This window comes from Hippopotamus amphibius, chromosome 11 (assembly GCF_030028045.1).
Source record: "Hippopotamus amphibius kiboko isolate mHipAmp2 chromosome 11, mHipAmp2.hap2, whole genome shotgun sequence".
Classification (NCBI taxonomy): domain Eukaryota; kingdom Metazoa; phylum Chordata; class Mammalia; order Artiodactyla; family Hippopotamidae; genus Hippopotamus; species Hippopotamus amphibius.
Genome location: NC_080196.1, coordinates 75,753,714 through 75,773,378, shown reverse-complemented (window position 1 = coordinate 75,773,378; position 19,665 = coordinate 75,753,714). Strand labels below are relative to the sequence as shown.

The 19,665-nt window shown below is 40.4% G+C and overlaps 2 protein-coding genes across 7 annotated transcripts in view; one reads left to right on the top strand and one right to left on the bottom strand.

Annotated features, from left to right (window-relative positions):
* The window catches only part of GREB1L (GREB1 like retinoic acid receptor coactivator), a 130,417-nt gene extending 116,842 nt beyond the window's left edge, over positions 1–13,575 (top strand). For all 3 annotated transcript variants that reach the window (XM_057699871.1, XM_057699870.1, XM_057699869.1), the window contains 8 exons: positions 658–819; positions 950–1,154; positions 5,849–6,014; positions 6,997–7,224; positions 8,151–8,292; positions 9,153–9,353; positions 9,678–9,816; positions 10,813–13,575. In XM_057699871.1, the coding sequence (XP_057555854.1) occupies positions 658–819; positions 950–1,154; positions 5,849–6,014; positions 6,997–7,224; positions 8,151–8,292; positions 9,153–9,353; positions 9,678–9,816; positions 10,813–10,976 (1,407 nt within the window). In that variant the 3' untranslated portion in view covers positions 10,977–13,575. The remainder of the gene's footprint in view (positions 1–657; positions 820–949; positions 1,155–5,848; positions 6,015–6,996; positions 7,225–8,150; positions 8,293–9,152; positions 9,354–9,677; positions 9,817–10,812) is intronic.
* Positions 13,576–16,883: 3,308 nt separating this feature from the next.
* The window catches only part of ESCO1 (establishment of sister chromatid cohesion N-acetyltransferase 1), a 65,632-nt gene continuing 62,850 nt past the window's right edge, over positions 16,884–19,665 (bottom strand). For all 4 annotated transcript variants that reach the window (XM_057698558.1, XM_057698562.1, XM_057698559.1 and 1 more), the window contains one exon: positions 16,884–18,038. In XM_057698558.1, coding sequence (XP_057554541.1) covers positions 17,891–18,038 — 148 coding nt within the window. In that variant the 3' untranslated portion in view covers positions 16,884–17,890. The remainder of the gene's footprint in view (positions 18,039–19,665) is intronic.

The following is a 19,665-nucleotide window of genomic DNA, read 5'->3' as shown; positions in this document are numbered from 1 at the left end:
TCATTAAGCCAAATATTGTCTGCATTGTAAAGACCTTTATTTAATTATTCACTGAGATGGGCTACTGAGAGAGTGTGTGAACTTACCAGCAATTTGAAAAATAGGTTAGATTTATACTTGGCTTGGATGAGTCAAAGGTCTCTCCTGGAAGCCATAGGCTAAATGACTGTGTAGACATCTTCAGCTTCCGCTGTAGCCAGGGAAGATGGAGCCACAGAGGCATTTTAATAATGTCAGTTTACTTAGAAAAATGATATTCATTTGACCTGACTTGTCACACAGAAGTGTTTTCCCCCATCACCGGGCATCTTTGGAATGTTTACATACCAGGACATCCCCTAGGTATATTGGACCTCTGTAGGACTGAGCAGCAGTGGTTCTAAGAATGTGAGAAATGCGGACAGTTTCCAGCAACAGGTACTTCTCCACCTGTGGAGAGGCTGTGTAGGAGAGAGATGCTTGGCTCTCTTGTCAGCAGCAGCCACTAAAAGATGAAGTGTCTGCCTTCCCGACCCTTTTGACACTGCACGCACAGCCAGGTCTGGCGGCAGGTAGAAGTGCAGGTTAGTCTGCCTCTCTCAATAACAGCCTTAACAAGTGGCCTGGAAATTTGTGAACCATGAGCTTACTTCCTCCCTTTCTTCTTTGCACATGCAGATGTCCGACTCCACCCTTCATGCCTTCACATTCTCTTCCTCTATGCTGGGAGAAGAGGTGCAGCTCTATTTCATCATTCCCAAATCCAAAGAGAGTCATTTTGTCTTCAGCAAGCAGGGCAAACACCTGGAGAGCATGCGGCTGCCCCTGGTTTCAGACAAGGTGGGTGATAGCGTCTGGACACAAGGACTGACGGGCCTCAGGTACTAGATCAGGTTTTCTAAACTTCTTATAGCTGAGGGTTCTAATTTCTGTTTTTGGTCTCTGGTCCTTTTTTTCCCTTTTTCAGCAGAATTTGAATGTAGTCAAGAGCCCTATTTTCACTCCTTCCAGTGGACGCCATGAGCACGGACTCTTAAACCTCTTTCATGCCATGGAGGGCATTAGCCACCTGCACCTGCTGGTGGTCAAAGAGTATGAGATGCCGCTGTACCGCAAGTACTGGCCCAACCACATCATGCTGGTGCTCCCTGGCATGTTCAATAATGCAGGCGTGGGTAAGGGGGCCCCGGGATGGGGGGAAGGGCTGGAAAGATAAACTCAGCTTCATTCCCCAGGCATGAACTTTCAAAGGTTCCCCTGCCCCCTGGAAAGTGTCTTGCCCTGCAGACCAAAGGACTCTTCACTCCTCTTTAAATGAGCTTTTGTTTCTCTTTATCTGAAGTTTTACAGGATTTTTAACTTCTGAGGATTGGTAACCAAAGAAGTCACTGGTACATTGAGCACCCTGGGCAGGCTTAGGACTCTTCCCAGGATAGGCCGCAAACGTTCCTTGCCGCAGGCTGGCAGCAGGAATGTCACAGCGAGGGGGATACTCTGAGGAGGAGGGGAGTTAGTAGTTCACACTCCAGTCTGGAGGGATCTCTGAGGGTCATCACTAATCTTAAAGGCACACAGCAAGCTCTCGGGGGTTCTGTACACCTAGGGACTGGAAGCATCATCAGCGCCTACGGCAGGCATCGTCAGAGTGCCCGAGAGAAGTCTCTCCTGCTTTTCCCCAGAGTTTAAGAGCAATGGGCTGATTTCTCAAAGAGGGCACCTAATTGTTGAGTGTGTTGACAGAGCCCGGGGAAAGAGTGGTCTAGAGCTCCTTCATTTACCTCCTGAAGGCAGGAAACCTCCCACTGGATCCAGCATTCTAGAGCTATACTGTCTGGTTACTCCCTGCATCTAACTCACTTCCCACTGGCTTCTATGGGTATCTTACTCAGTGTAGAGTCTCAGAAGGGCTGAGGATCAAGAGCTTTAAAGGAAGAACATCCAGCCGGAGCTGGAATGAACACGGAAGAGACCTGAGTAGTGCCCTGAGTCCACAGGGCCTTCTCTCCAGGTTTCTCTCTTCCTTTCTTCTTAGGTCTCTTTCTTTCTTCTTAGGTCTCTTTTCTTTTTCTCCATTCCACTCCTTTTCATGTCCTTAAACTTTAGCCTTAATATGGGATTAAAATATTTTCCAAAATTGGTTTGTTTTGAATTCAATTTTACTTCCCATGTGTTTATCACAATATCAAATGACTTTGGACTTTCACATATTTCTGGTCCTTTATCCTCCCCAAAACCACATTTCTCCAGACTAACTAAAATCATTTTTTATATGCATATGACCCTCACATTACATCTTTCTGTGCCTGATAGACCTTTAGGAGGAAAAGTTCCCTCATCCCAGATTTAACTGAATTTGTTTAGTGCCAGTTTTGCCATTTTTGTAATCTGGGGAGAGAAGCCAACATATATGCAAATAAACGCAAATTAAATTTTTTTTAGTGTGGTAAAAAACAAAATTTAGCCATTTTTAAGTGTATGGCTCAGTAGTGTTCAGTATATTTACATTAATGTGCAACCCAGTCTCCAGAACTCTCTTCATCTTGCAAAGCTAAAACTCAGTACCATTAAAGGCTAACTCCCCATTTTTGTTATCCATTCACCTACTGATGGACACTTGGGCTGCTTCTCTTTGACTGCTGGGAATAATGCTGCTGTGAACATGAACACAAATCTCTTCAAAACTCTGCTATATACCCAAAAGCAGAATTGCTTAATCACATGGTAATTCCATTTAAAATTTTTTAGGAATTGACCTATTCTTTTTCAAATGTCTTTCATAATATTACACTCCTACCAACAATGCACAATGGTTCCAGCTTTAACAAGTTTTCACCAACACTTGTTTTTTCTGGGAATTTTTGCTGTTGCTGTTTATAGCCATCCTAATGGGTGTGAGAGAGTTTCTTATTGTGATTTGATTTGCATTCTCCTAATGATTAGCAATGTTGATCATCGTTTCATTTGCTCGTTGGCCATTTGTATATCTTCTTTGGAGAATCTATTTTTTAGTAAAGTTTTTGCTGTTGTTGACTTGTACGAGTTCTTTATATATTCTAGATATTAACCCCTTATCAGATAAGGTTTGTAAATATTTTCTCCCATTCCATAGGTTGCCTTTTCACTGTTGATTGCATCCTTTGCACAGAAGTTTTAAATTTTTATGTAGTCCAATTTATTTTCTCTTGTTGCCTGTGCATTTGGTGTCATATCCAAGAAATCACTGCCAAAACCAACATCATCAAGCTCTCCCTCATGTTTTCTTTTAAGGGTTTTATAGTTTTAGCTCTTTGATCCATTTTGATTTTTTAATATAAGGTAAGGGTCCAACTTCATTCTTTTGCATGTGGATATCCAGTTTTCCCAGCACTATCTGTTGAAGAGACTATCCTTTATCCATTGAATGGTCTTCACATTCTTGTCAAAAATCATTTGATCATATATCAAGGGTATGTTTCTTATTCTATATTCTTACTCCATTGGTCTATGTCTGTCTTTATGCCACTACTACACTGTTTTGATTACTCTAGTTTTGTAATCAGCCAAGTGTGAGACCTCCAACTTTGTTGTTCTTTTTCAAGGTTGTTTTGGTTGTCCAGAGCCCCTTGAGATTCCATGTGAATTTAAAGGTGGATTTTTCTATTTCTGAAAAAAAAAATATTTTAACAGGAATTGTATTAAATATGTGGATTGCTTTGTGTGATACTGATGTCTTAACAGTATTACATCTTCCAATCCATGAACGTGGGATGCCTTCCCATCTATTTGTGTCTTTTATTTCTTTCAGCAATGTTTTGTACTTTTTAGTGTACAAGTCTTTTGCCTCCTTGGTTTAACATTTATTCCCAAGTATTATACTCTTTTTTGATGCTATTAAAAATGGAACTTTTTTTCTTCTCATTTATTTACTTTTGGCCACATTGGGTCTTTGTTGTTGTGCGCGGGCTTTTCTCTAGTTGTGGTGAGTGCAGGCTACTCTTCATTCCGGTGCACTGGCTTCTCATTGTGGTAGCTTCCCTTATTGCGGAGCACAGGCCCTAGGTGCACGGGCTTCAGTAGTTGTGGCACATGGGCTCAATAGTTGTGGCTCACAGGCTCTAGATCACAGGCTCAATAATTGTGGCACACAGGCTTAGTTGCTCCGTGGCATGTGGAATCTTCCTGGCCCAGGGCTTGAACCTGTGTCCCCTGAAATGGCAGGCAGATTCTTAACCACTGTGCCACCAGGGAAGTCCCAACCAAAATGGAAATTTTCTTAATTTCCCTTTTAGATTGTTTGTTTGTTGTTAGTATATAGAAACACAACTGATTTGTGTTGTTTTTGTGTTTGCAACTTTACTGAATTCATTTATTCTAACAGTGTGTGTGTTATCTTTAGAGTTTTCTACATAAAGGATCATGTTTGCAAAGAGATAATTTTACTCTCCAACTTGGGTGACTTTACTTGTGTAATTTCTCTGGCTAGGATTTCCAGTACTATGTTGTTTGTTTATTTTTTAATTAATTTATTTCTTTGGTTGCACCAGGTCTTAGTTGCAGCAGGCAGGCTCCTTAGTTGCAGTTTGAGGGCTCCTTAGTTGTAGCTCGATGGCTCCTTAGTTGTGGCACATGGGCTCCTTAGTTGTGGCATGCGAACTCTTTTACTTGTGGCATGCACATGGGATCTAGTTCCCTGACCAGGGATCGAACCTGGGCCCCCTGCATTGGGAGCGTAGAGTCTTAACCACCACACCACCAGGGAAGTCCCAGTACTATGATAAATAAAAGGGGTAAAGGTGGGCATCCTTGCCTTATTTTTGATCTTAAAGGAAAAGTTTTCAGTCTTTCACCATTGAGTATGTTAGCTGTGGGCTTTTCATATATGGCCCTTATGTTGCAAATGCAAATTCTTATACACAGTGCTCTTGAAAGGTAGATTTTCCTAAATCCTAGTATTACCCTTGATCTATTCAAATTGTTTGCCTGGTTCCTCCATAGACTTAATGGGTTTTTTTTGGCCTCTTTATTTCATTATCATCTACATTTTGTTTCATTTTAGGGTGGCCCACTCATAAAACCTGGCTAATTCCTGATGATCATCACTTAATAATCGTTAACACTCACTGAGTACTTACTAAGTGCCAGGCACTGTCCTGAGCACCATACAACAATCCTATGAAGTAGACATTATCATCGCCTTCTTACAGGTGGGGAAGCCTAGGCACAGGGGAGCTGACTTATTCACTGTCACACAGCTAGAAAGTAGTGGAATCAGAATTCAAACCTAAGCAGCTCAGATCCAGTCTTTTCTCTTACTCACTATACCATATGCCTCTTACAAAAAAGTAGACCTAGGGGAAGGATACCAGTTTCCAGGTTCTTCTTCAGACACTGCTGCTAATATCCTAAAGGTACCTAAAGCAGGGGACACATTAGTGTAAGTGGCATCCCACTGTTGCAGCCTTGGCTGCTCCCTAGTGCAGGACATGCTGCTGCTGAAACTCTAATCATGGCTCTAAGGAACCAGCATTAAGTATTTCCTCTATGTGGTATCCTTTGTCCTATCAGGGAAACTGGATTCTTGCAGTACTCCTCAAAGTGTAGCCCATGAATCACCTGCAAAGACATCTCTGGTTTCTGGCCCCTCATCAGATTTACTAGAGTGAATCTCTGGTGGTGGGTTCCAGGAATCTGCATTTTAAACAGACATCCTGGGTGATTCTTGTCTACACTGATGTTTGAGAGCCACTGCTCTGAACATCTGGTTGACCCCCATCCACGTGCATGGTCACCACATGAATACGCACACTTATGGAGAGAATGTGAGCTGTCTGCGGGGCCTCAGCCAAGCCTGAGCGAAGGATGTACAAGCCTTGGTTGTGTTGCCTTCCAGGTGCTGCCAGGTTTCTCATTAAGGAGCTGTCATATCACAACCTGGAACTGGAAAGGAACCGCCTGGAAGAGCTGGGAGTTAAACGCCAGTGTGTCTGGCCTTTCATCGTTGTGATGGACGACTCGTGTGTCCTGTGGAACATTCACAGTGTTCAGGAGCAGACCAGGTAGTGGTACTTCCTACGCAGTTCTAGGAGTGTGACACAGTGCTATTGAGAAGATACCTTCCATGGCTGTCATTGCATAGGGAAGTAAATGAGAAAGGTACAGCTTTCCAGAGCAAAACAATCACCCGTGAGACTACTCTCACTAGCACATTTTGTGGTGGCGTAGGAATTTTTTAAGTTAGACACTCAGCATGCTGTTAAATTCCTGGACCATTTGTGCATCACAGCTTTGGTTTGCCATAAAAGTCTGTTGAAAGACACTAAGATTTATTTAGAAAGACCACTGGCTTCTGAATCAGGAGACCTGCTTTTTAGCCCCAGCTCTGCTTCCTAACTATCTGGATGAAAGGGGAAAGTTATTTCACCTCTGTCTCAATTCCATCACATGTAAAATTATGGCTGGGCCAAAATCAGTGGTTCTCCTCCTGGGGCAGTGGTGACAGGGATCCATGGGGACCATGAAATGCCAAAGCCTGGAGAAGTCCTAGGCAGTAAACGGCCCCAAATGTTCACAGCCCCAAAGAAACGCTGTGTCAGATGGGCTCTAGGCCCTTCCAGTTCAGACATTGTAATTTTGTGCCCTTGTTTCCCCTGTGGATTTGAAGCCAGTGAAGCCTTCATGTATCCCTTTATTTTTCCATAATTACCAGAACTGGAAAGTATGCTTGTGTGCTTCTAACCTCTGGTGACCTCTCTTTGATGACTCCCTGTTCATTACTCATTTTGAAATGGGCTGGATTTCATTCTCTGCCTTTAAGTGATCACCCCCCGCCCCCAGAAGGCAGCTTCCCTAGGTTGGCAGTGACAGGCAGCACAAAAACTGGGCTTGACATCCTTCTCCATTCCAGGATCATATAAAGTCAATCAGCTAATTGTATCCTTCAGATATTAATACTGTGCAGCGGTGTTAGCTCTTCGTAAGTGACCCTTTCTTCAGTCATACCAAGTGATATCTCATGTAAACTAACTCTGCATTTCATAGCCAGCCCATGGAAACAGGAGTTTCCAGTAAGAATGTGTCCTTGAAGAGTGTCTTGCAGCATATTGAAGCGACACCGAAAATCATCCACTACGCCATCCTGGGCATCCAGAAATGGAGCAGCAAGCTGACTTCTCAGAGCCTCAAGGCCCCGTTCTCGAGATGCCACGTGCACGACTTCATTCTCCTCAACATAGACTTGACTCAGAATGTGCAGTATGACTTCAACAGGTAAGTCAGACCTCCTGGACGCACGTAACCCCAGCATTTACTGACTGTTTCTGCCCAGCTCTAGCCTCGGTAATGTTTTTATTCCTGTCTCTGTGTCTTTGAGAAACTGAGACTCTCTTTATATGGACAGAGAAAGGGGGATCACAAGCCCCGAAGTGCCCCTTCACCACCCTCCAAACTGACCCAGACCCTTAATAATAGGTGCTGCAACATGAAATGCTTAGAAAACATATTTTGGCCATCTTATTATTCAACAAGAACTGAAACAGGGACAGAACTTTTTATCAACAGAAATCAGTGTGTGGACCCATAAACCTATTCAAGATTAACCTTTCATTCATCCTCAGAACTCAGAAGGTCATCTCTTCCCCAGGTGTTAGCAAGACCCTGAGAGCTGGATCCTGTAGGTAAAAGCCAGCTAGCCCTGGCCTTGCTTCCTGAACAAATTATGCCCATATCCTGGAAAACTGAAATGGCCAAGGAAGGTCAGAGACCATAAAGTCCCTCTTATGTCAACCCCCACCCCTGTAGCTACTAGAATATTCTGTAGCTATTTCACTTCTGTGTTTTAAATTTCGCAGATGCTTCATCCTGTTTGCAGCCAGGTTTTAAAACCAGGAGCAGCTCTCTGCACTCCTGTCCCACAAGAGTATACAGAATGAATGGTCCTGTTTCAGTTCAGGAATGCCTAAGGCACTGTGGAATGTCTGGGACCAGTCACTTCACTTCCTCCTTCCTTAATGGCTGTAATGCCCAAATCAAGAGGTTCACAGGCCAGTGTTAAAAGAGCCAGCTCCACGAGGGGGAAAGGTTTATTCTGTTTGAGGCTGTCTTCTGACATCTGCCACACTTTGCTCTGTGTGTAATTATCATGGTTGAGATGTGACAGGTGGTCAAGGAAACCTATCACTGTGATTATAACTTAGGTATTTCTGTGAAGATGTTGACTTTAACCTGAGAACGAACAGTAGTGGTCTGCTCATCTGCCGCTTTAATAACTTCAGTCTCATGAAGAAACATGTTCAGGTTGGAGGGCAAAGGGACTTTATCATTAAACCAAAGATCATGGTAAGTTTGCAAGCTTGAGTCTACTGTTGAAAACAAGACAATCTCTCATTAATATCCTTGTCATCAGGCACTGGCATTAAACACTTGCCACTTGATTGGAAGGTGAGGTAACACAAGGGAGTCCGTTCTTAACGTCGAATCTGCAGTCTCGTTTCCTTTACTGAGCGCTTATCTAGAGCCAAATATAAGTTTTGAAAATTCAACATAATTACCTTTCTTTAGATTTAAGGCTTAACTCCATCAAAGCTTTAGTTTCAGACGTATTCTATATGCTTAAACTGGCAAAGTTAACATTTTTACATTCTTTGTGTACCACATAAGAGAAATATAAATCAAGCCGCTTGTGTGCTCCTTTGCCAGTCTTTTTTTTTTTTTTTAAAGTAGGGCAGATCAAAACCTGTGAAGGGTTAATTCCATGGGCCTACCCTTTTCTGTTTAAGAGATTTACTGGTATCTAATCATTTTTATCATGTGGACTCCCCAGTGCAGCTTGGAAACATCTTTGCTTTTTATTATTTTTTGGTGCTGACGGGATGGGATTTAATCCGCCCACACCCAGCAGTGCTGTAAAAGGCTTCCTGTTGGTCCTTATAGTGTATATGCTAAATGCACTAACTTTCAAAGCCTACTTTTGCATTTGCTCCTACCCTTGCTGTGTATAAATTACGTTAAATCCAACTGTGCTATTTCCAAGGGAAAAAAATTTCAGAACCCCAGAATGAAAGACTTATATTTGAGCCTGACATCTGTCCCTGTGCTACCATTACTTGCAAACTGTTAGGATGCAATGCAGTGCTTTCTTTGCCACTTCCACATAGTGACAGACACATTTCCCACGATCACCTTGGCTCTCGTTTCAGGTGTCAGAGAGCTTAGCGCCCATCTTGCCCCTTCAGTATGTCTGTGCTCCCGACAGTGAGCACACACTGCTGGCAGCCCCTGCACAGTTTCTCCTGGAGAAGTTCCTTCAGCACGCCTCATACAAACTCTTCCCTAGAGCGATCCATAACTTCAGGAGTCCTGTGTTGGCCATCGACTGCTACCTTAACGTCGGACCAGAGGTAAAGGGGAAGGGGCTGGTACTCTTAGATAGAGGGCTTATTTTGCTTCTATTAATTTCTCTCCTAACTGTCCTTTACTATGAGAAATAACGAAGCTTTAAATAAGTTGAAACTTGACACAACATAAAGGGAGTACACGAAGCGTAATTAACCAGCTCATTGAAGTTTCAGTAAAAAATATGGGAATTCCCTGCGGTTCAGTGGTTAGGACTCCGTGCTTCCACTGCAGGGGGCACAGGTTTGATCCTTGCTCGGGGAACTAGGCTCCTCGCTAAAGATGCAGGTTTCGCTTGCTTTTGAAATGCTTCTGCTTGATGATTCCAGGTGGCCATGTGCTACGTCAGCTCCAGACCCCACTCCAGCAATGTCAACTGTGAAGGGGTGTGTTTCAGTGGACTCCTCTTGTACCTCTGTGACTCTTTTGTAGGTGCTGACCTTCTTAAGAAATTTAAGTTTCTAAAAGGTAAATCAAATTTAGCATCTTGCTTGTGAATGCTGTTAGCGCCCACTGGACAAAATACAGAGGTGAAAGATATCAAAGAGCATGTTAACAATCATTCTGCCAGTGAATTACACACCTTCCTTTTAAACCGGGCCACAGATTTTTTAAACGGGGGAGAGTGAGACTAAATGCAGATAAATATAGTCAGGCTTGTGACCATATTAAATGTTTGCCACTATTAATTTTAGAATGATGCAATGTAAGAAAAGTTATGCTTCTCATATAATCTAATTTTAATAAAAATCAGGTTAATGAGTTATGGTTCTGGTATAGAAGCTAAAGTTGCTTTAATAGGTATCCACCATACAGTTAGATTTGCCTAAGAACATACTGCAGATTGAGCATCAGAAATACTCCTGATAAGGTGACCTCTGAGGTTGGTGAGAAAAGTAAGGTTCAGAATGTGTACAGCATTTTTATGAGAACAAGGGAAACTATATTTACTCATATGTGTATAAAATACATCTGGAGCTGTGTGTGTGTTAGGGTAGAAGGGAGCGTCCCAGGGGACATTCGGGAACATCTGGAGACATTTTATGTTGTCACAGGGTGGGGTGCTGCTGTCATAGACTGGGTAGAAGCTAAGCATGCTGCTAAACATCCTACAAGAACAGAACAGCCCCCGCAATAGGGTTCTCTGGCCCACGGTGCCGAGGTTGAGAACATCTGCTCTAGGGGAACACGTGAAACGTTATGACGTGGGTTTTAAAACTGGTTACCCACATGGGAAGCGGGGATGTGGCTGGGAGGGCTTTCACTTTACACTCCTTTAAACTTTTGAATTTGCAATAACTACTTTATTCAAAGTAAATAATAAAATGAACAATTCTGATAGGTTACTTTTATGTGTTGGTTCTCACACGTGTTAGCTTAGGGGATATCATCAGAGGGAAGTAGTAAGATTCTTTATCATTTCAATCCCTGAGCCTAAGACACATTTCTGCTTTTTTCCTGAAGGTGCTACCCTTTGTGTCATCTGCCAAGACAGAAGTTCCTTACGCCAAACGATTGTCCGCTTGGAGCTAGAGGACGAGTGGCAGTTCCGCCTCCGGGATGAGTTTCAAACTGCTAACAGCAGTGATGACAAGCCCCTCTACTTTCTTACCGGACGTCATGTATGAGCTTTTGAAGAGACCAAAACTAGCAAAGGGATGCCTAGGTGGGGTGGGGCAGTAACAATTACTTGGGATTTTTTTTTCCTTTAAAGTACAATCACTGTGGAGCAAAGTGCAACAGCCTTGTCTGTTTTCCAAAGAACACCCCCACCCCATCTGACCCAGATCTTTGGGGGTATCACTCTCCTTCAGTTCCAATTTCAGGACCTTAAATTCAGGTTAACTCCACCCTAGGTAGTTATGCAATTACTTAAGACGTGGTCTGCCCACGGGAGCCTGAGGAGGATACGCTTTGGAGAAGCCACATGGAGTCTGCATTGTTTTTTCTACTACGCTACGTCAGGGGAAAACTGACTCAGCATTAGCTAGCCTGAATGTGTTATGTGAGACTCAGGCTGGTGTGGAATTAATTGAAGATTAACGTTTGAGGCCTGAACCCTCAGTTTCTCTTCAGATCTGTACTTTGGTACAGTATTACTCAGGGGTCTGAAATGATAGAATGTAGAAGATATTTGTATTTAAAAAAAAAAGTAGCTTTGTCTTTCTCTGTGCAGTGTTAGTTTAAGATTTATAATCTTGTATGTATTGAAACTTTCGGCAAAATTTCCACAGGAGTTAAAAGTTTACTATTTAAACTGAACAAGTTAGTAAATGCAGAGCAGGCACTGTGTGTATTTATGCAGCTTCTCCTGGCTTAAATTCTTTTGCTTTATCCATTCTTTAAAAACGCTTCCAGTCTCTTAAGCACATCATACCTGTGAGAATATGAACAGTGATTAATCTTGTACAAGGAGAACCTGATTCAGTAGTTGAGCCAATTAAGCAGCTTTCAGCAATCACCCCACAACCACCCTGTTTGGTTGGAATTAAGCAGTTGGCACCAGCAGAGCTAAATGTCAGGCAGGCTAAGCTTCTGTGTGAAGTGGAACTAGTTTGTTTCCTTTCAAAGACTAAAGCAAAGTTTCCCTTAAAAGATACACTGAATATTAGCTGCCTTATACTGACACTACAGAAATTGCTGAAATGGGAAACAGAGCCATAGAACGAGAGACTGTTTTACTTAATCCTACCAGTGATGTGTGTGTTAAAGAAGATTCCATTAAGTCTCTTTGACTCATTAAAATCAGCAGGGGGTCTTTGTTCAGTATCAACAGTAGGAGGCATGTTTCTATAGACTTTTATTAGCACATATTTTAATCAAAAATGGATTTTTAGAAAATGTTCTAGAACTAAGTCTATTGGAAGTTTACTCCTAAATTACCCCAATTCTCATCATTAAACAATCTCTTGACATGTTTCTCATTAGCCCATATGTACCACTTTATTCCCACTTTACATGGCCATTTTTAACTTGATGTCTTATTTATGGCCTGAAGCCTGCATTTACTTAGAACAAAGTGTTAACTGACCAGCTTTATTAGTGTGTGATAACAGGAGTTTACAGCTAGTGAAAAGATGGAATGTACTAATCTGAAAATGGTTTCAGATCTCTTGGTTTTAATATAGCTACTTATGATGCTTTAAATGTGTTTTGAAATGAACAATTCCTTTAAATTCCATTTTTAATTGGCCTTTAAAGAGGACCTGCCTTAAATATGCTTTAAAAATACCCCTTAATTTTAGTATAGCAGAATTTTTGGCAAAGAGGTACATTCTGAAGCAGGTTGATTTAGATGTGAAAGTATTTCAGTTGTTCCTGTTTTGTTCAAAGGGCCTAATGTAGATGATATCAAGAAACCCACTGTTTGTGCAATATTCCAGTAATATTTACTGTATAGGGCAAATAAAATACTTGAAATAATCCTAAAACAGTTGTACCTGGGGCAGTTGGCCTCTCCGGGTTTCCTCTGGTTTTACGGCTTCATAGTCGAAGGAAAATTTTTTAAAGCAGTAACTTGTGCTGCAGGGACTCTATTAGTTAGGACTGCACCCTGAAAAATCAAATGACTGTCATCTCATAAATATGATTTAACTCTGTGGAAGAGAAAGGCCAGAATAAAGCCAAAAGACTGTCACCCCAATGATGGAGAATTCAAATTGGCCTATTACTTTCAATGCCTATCTTACTAAAATTTGGATCTTTTAAAATCACCTTATCAGTATAATTCTTTAGAGAATGTTAGGCTGTTCTCCTGTAAGGATAAAATTGCACAAGCACAGGACACCATGACTGGTTAACACGTACCTTGGTGTGTTCCACTTCAAGCCCTGCCATCCCTTAGGATACTGTGGTGTGAGTGTGTTCACTAGGCCTGCATAACTGACCTACAGACCTGTTGAACCTTGCCATATATGACAGTTCACACAGGCTAATACTGAATGTAAACTAAAATTACAATGAGAATTGTTGTATTCAATTTTGGGGGGCTGTAATTTATGCAACTGCCTTTTGTGATTTTTTGAAAAGGAGGCACCTGTGTTACTTTATTACTGTAAAATTTTCTTTAACCAAAATTTGGTGAATTTCACTAGTCAGTCTACCTCACATTTTGTTTATGATTCTGAATTGTCTTAAGTTGTGTCTACAGCATGTTCTTGTCCTTTCATTTAAATTGGTGAATGTATTAAAATTCTCACCCACCCCCCCAAAAAAAGAAAGTTTGTTTTCTTTAAATGTTCTGGTATGTTCAAAAATGTAATGAGCTAACTCTGGCAATGTCCAAGAAAGGCTGGAAGTCCACATGTCATAGGTTGGATGATTCTAAGATTTTACTGTTCTGCATAACAGTCCAAGAAAGTAAATATTTGTTCACTGAAAATCTGTAGCTTATCCAAAGATGATACATAGAAAGTATCTACAAACCATGCTCATTTGCAGAGTACCACATGATTATGAATAACAGATCTAGAAATGATTATTAAAGAGATGTTAGAAATATTCATGGTACATCCCCAATCTTTTATTTTACAGATGGTCACTATACTCACTTTCATGTCCTGAGAAGCAGACTTTGGGTTGGTAGAACTGTGTAGTATGATCCAAGGTGTTACTCTCCAATTTATTTCTAAAACTCTAAATTCACCAACTTTTGAGAATTAACTTGTTATTCCATGGGGCAAAAAATGCCCTTCAGTTCTATTACACCAAGAGTGCTAAAATAATAGACTGATAGAGAACCATAAAAACATTCTTCAGGGCCAGAGGCCCCTGACTGTTACCTCAGGAGGGGCAATAACTATTTTAAGTATGATGACAGATTCAGGATCAAGTAGAAACTGCCAGTGTTCCACCACATACTCCAAAGCAGCTGCCTTAGAAAGACTAACAGCTGTGAAACTCTGACTGCTGTACCTTTGTATTCAACTATGTAGAGCTGAACAACATCCAGGGAACAAACATTTCTCAGGCTTGTCTTCAGTCATGGCAACTGGCCCATAAGCTTCCTCTGGGTCTTAATATTGATAAAATAATGAAATCCTGGCTTCCCCGGGGGAAAAAAAAGTCACTGAAGAGGACTTCAGGAAGGACCTCTGAGGCCAAGGAAACAGCCATTCACACTATAAATTCCTTATGTCTTAACAAGTATTTAGCTCAGGAAAGCATCTACGGTTGACCCTTCAACATCACAGGTTTGAACTGCATGGGTCTACTTGTACACAAATTTGTTTCAAAAAAACATGTACTACAGTATTACACGATCCACAGTTTGTTGACTCTACAGGCGCAAACCGCTGATATGAAGAGTCAACTGTAAAGTTATACCTGATTTTCAACTGCGTGGGGGTTAGCAGCCCTAACCCCCACGGTGTTCGATCATCAACCGTACTTCAGTGATTATGACAGCAAGTGGAATAAATAATAAGAAAAACCAGTAACAATAAGTCTTCTGTCCACTTCTTTGTTGTTATAAGAGAATCTTCCCTTTATCTGCCAGAAGGTTCAAGAGCCATGAGGGTAGGTAGAAGGTATGTATGTATGTCTGCAGTCACTACCTCAGAAATCAATTTAGCCTTCTTAACTCCCGGTGAACTACAGCTAGGCAGGAATGTGGCTGTGTTCCTACCCAGATGCCCTAGCTGGGCAGCTATGCAAAGTATGCCACAATTAAAATATCACTGCATGTCTACTGCACTTACTGTTCTTATGATAGTCATGCTTTTAGCAGATATACCCAATGCACTCCTGCATATTATGAACTGGTAAAATACTAATTTTTATAATGCTTACAAAATGAAATAAAACCACTGTACGTCCATGCAGACAAAGGCGTAACCCTTAAGAGCTCACAGTTCCTGTCTATACTGGTGGTTCCTATAATATCTATATACTAGACATTTTTATAATGGACCAACAACTATTCAAGGGTAGCTGAGAAAAAATTTATAGGTACCTTTATATAACCAGCAATTACAGAATCAACCTGTTTTGATGTCTGTGGCGATTAGTGTTTACTCACTGTGTCCACTAGTGCCTCCACCACTCCGTAGAGACTGCTCCTCTGTTTCTATTGTCACTCTTCACCCTTCAACTGTGGTGTGACAGTGTCAACTGTTCTTTGAATCTTGGTTTCTGTCACTCTCTTCTGGTTCTTCCCCTGCACGTGCATTCTCAGGTGTTCCTCCATACTCTCTCCTACCCTCTCATTTTATAAACAGGGTTGTGATCTCTTGAAGCCTTCAAATAACTGAATTAATAAATTTGCTTAGTTCAAACTTTTCCCAAACTCTAGATCTACGTGTTCAGTTATATACCAAATAGACATCCCCATTTAGAGACTCTGCAACCACCTTAAAATTGTGAGCAAAAATCCTTCTCCATCCAGTCTTCCCAACCTAATTCTCCAGTATGCCATTCTCAGTCAATCCATCTACTCAATTACCGAAATCAAAATTACCCTAGATTCCCCTGTCATGATCCTTCTCTGGTCAGTTATCAACTCCATCCATCAGTTCCTCAATTTTATCTTCTCACAGTTTATCTGTCTCCTCATCTTTATCCACACATCATAGCTTTAGTTCAGTTTTCAGCATCTTTCACAAAGAGTGCTACTGTAAGCTCTTAATTATTATCTAAGTTGTAGATCCTCACTTGTAAACTCTACCTCACAGGGTTGTCACGATAATTAAATAAAATGATGCATCACTAAACACAAAGTAGGACAGATGGCAAACATTCAAATGTTAAATATCATTAATTCTAAGAGAAACAGCTAGATTGTGAAACTCATCTGAGGGGCTGTGCCTTTAAGATGAGTATGAAAAGATACCATTTTCCTAGTAATGGTAACCCTTAAACCAACCAATAAATATAGCCTCTCTACTCCCAAGTCCCCTTGAAACTATCAAGTTTGGCTCCTCAAAGAAGCATACTATTGCTTACGTGGACACTGGGCCTGTGTTATGAGATTAACAGTTACTAGAACACCTACACTACACCCAAAAATTTCATCCTGTTTTTAAAAAATTACGGTCCCTGTCAGGCAAACATTGAGACCAGGGATGACTAGAAGAGTCTCAAGCCCAAAGGGAAAAGCAGCGTCAAGAGTTGGACATGATGATGAATCACAGGCAAATATTTATACTGCTTTATCATCCCACCCTACAGAGAGTACACAGCCTTACACCACTCGATTAATTTTAAAACCACACATCTGTGGGTGATGAAATATATACCTGTTAATCTTAGTTTAAAAGCCCTAATTTTTAGGTGGTTTTAATTTCAGATCATAAAATTAATCTATGTTAAATCACAGTGGTGTGTCACTCTTGGGCCATGGCTCTTTATTTCTTCGAAAGACCAGAATATTCTCACATTAGGATCTTGTCTTTTGGAGATGTTACTGACATACTGATCCTTTGGCAAACTGGTGAAAAATACCTTTTAAGAAGCCACTGTTTTAATCTTATTTCAAGGTATCAAAACAAACTACCTGAAAAAGCATAATAACAACACATCATCACCACTTAGAAAAAGCTATCAAGTATTTTATTATTTTATTCTACATTATATACAGGTCATAAAAGGCCACAGCAGTTTTTCAACATATAAACCCTTTAAAAGTAGAGGGCACTATGAAGGATAGACAAGTATCAAAATGAAGTCCAATAATGAGGCCATATACCCAGTGTAGTATTTCTGAGGAATAACAAAGCAGATACCGAGTCATCCACAGTTACCTTGCAACTATTCCACCAGTTTTTATAAACCTCTTTGGGATTGTTAATAGCAGAAGTGTGCCAAGTTGCCATTTACTTTAAAAAGTGAAACCAGAATGAAAGAATAAAATACACGAGAGGGTACCATTCTAACGCTAGTCGTTTATAGCTCTCTAAGAAGGAAAGCCTCAGTTCTTCTCCACCTTCTCTTCTTGCTATCATCAAGAAGCGGAAAGAGAGAAATGGAAGAAAAAACTCAACATTTCACATTCCTTCTTGCTAATGGAGCTTTGCTTTTTTGTAAAGATTCCTTTTAAATTATAAGAATTAGCTGTGAATTCCTAAATACATAACATCACACCCTCCTTGAATAATAATGCAAAAACATTGGTTTCCACTCTGTGAAAATACAATCTTTGTAATTGGTATCAGCAGATCAATATAAAAAAATACAGTACCAAGCTACACTGGTATATTTCCTTAATTAAGAACTTCAAAATATACTTATCACTGAGACCATAGTCCTTGCATTAGTTTTCAGTCCACTATGAACAATTATCTGCTGCATGTAAACATGTCTAAATAACTATAGATAAAATACATCAATCATAAATTTCTGTAAAAGATAATAAAATATCTTCTTTACAAAACAAAAAAACAATAAGCAATTACTGCATTTTTTTTCCAATTTTATGAAAATGGAACAACCTTATGGTTGTTGCCAGTCCTGAGTTCACTGTAATAAAAATGGCCCTAGTTCCTGGTTAAAGTCAGCAACCAATCCATTCTCTTCAGTAGATGTCTTCTGGTACTGTAGGCATATTTTAGGTGCTATTTTGTCCATTAATAAAATTATATACCAGAAACTGACCAGTGCCACAGTACTGTGTTGCAAACAGTTTTCCATCAGGAGTAGGATCTGAGAAAGCAATTTCTTCTTTACTCAAGTATGAGCCATATATAAAGTTACTCCTATTAAAAAAAAGGGGAGCAGGGATAGAAGGGTAAAAAAAAGTAATTATTTTTAATCATTAAAATTGGAAAAACCTGTCAAATACAATTTGAATAAAAACACTTTGTAGGTAATGCTGTATACTCTAGAAACTTTAATTCCTCAACCTGATTAAAGAGTGTCAAAAGACATCAAAGTTAATGGTTAAAAAAAAAAAAAAGACTGAAAACTGTTCCTCAGAGATCAGGAACAGGGTAAGGCTACGTCTGCTCACATCTCTTCTATTAAAACAGGACAATTAGACAAGTAAAGAACTAAGAAGCAACCAGGCTGGAAAGGAAGTAAAATTCTCTCTTTTTACAGATGACATTATCTTTCATATACAAAAATCTTAAGGAATTCACAAAATAACTATAAGATCTAATAAGAAATGAGTTCAGCAAGTTTGTAGGCTATAAGGTTGATAAAAAATTAATTGTATTTCTATACACTTGCAATGAACAATTCAAAATGGAATTTAGAAAACAAGTCCATTTGCAGTAACACTGAAAGAATAAATACTTAGGATTAAATTTAACAAAGACATGCAAGACCTAAGAGATGAGAACTATAGAGCATTGTTGAAAGAAATTAAAGGGGACTTAAGGAAACAGACATCCCACATTTATGAATCATAAGATTTAATATTGCTAAAACGGCATTACTCCCCAAACTGATCTATAGTGGGCTTCTCTGCAAAAATTAACAAGCTGGTGCTAAAATTCACATGAAAATGCAAGAGATACCAAATAGTGAAAAGAATCTTAAAAAAGAACAAATTTAGAGAACTCACATTTCCTTATTTCAAAACATACTCCAAATCTTACAGTATGCCAGACAGTGGGCCGTGACATGAGAAGAGACTAATGGAATAGAACTTAGAGTCCAGATATAAACCCCCACGTTTATGATCAATCATTTTTGACAAAGGTGGCAAGACCATTCAATGGGAAAGAAAAGTCTTTTTAATAAATGGTGCTGGAACAATTGGATATCCACTCCAAAGAATGAAGTTGGTTCCTGCCTCATATTATACACAAAAATTTACTTAAAATGGATCAAAGATCTAAATATAAGGACTAAAATTATAAACTCTTAAAAGAAAATACAGGCCTAAGTCTTTGTGGCCTTGGGTGAGGAAACTGTTTCCTGCAGATGTGACACTAAAAACACAAGTGACAAGGAAAAAAAATATATATATGAATTTTAGAGTTCAAAATTAAAAACTTTCGGACTTCCTAGGTGGCGCAGTGGTAAAGAATCCGCCTGCCAATGCAGAGGGACACGGGTTCGAGGCCTGCTCCAGAAGATCCCACATGCTGCGGAGCAACTAAGCCCGTGTGCCACAACTATTGAGCCTGTGCTCTAGAGCCCGTGAGCCACAGCTACTGAGCCCATGTGCCACAACTACTGAAGCCCACGCGCCTAGAGCCCGTGCTCCACAACGGGAGAAACCACTACAATGAGGAGCCTGCGCACCACAATGAAGAGCAGCCCCCGCTCGCAGCAACTAGAGAAAGCCCGTGTGCAGCAACGAAGACCCAACACAGCCAATAAATAAATAAAATAAATAAATTAAAAATTAAAAACTTTTGTGCTTTAAAGAAT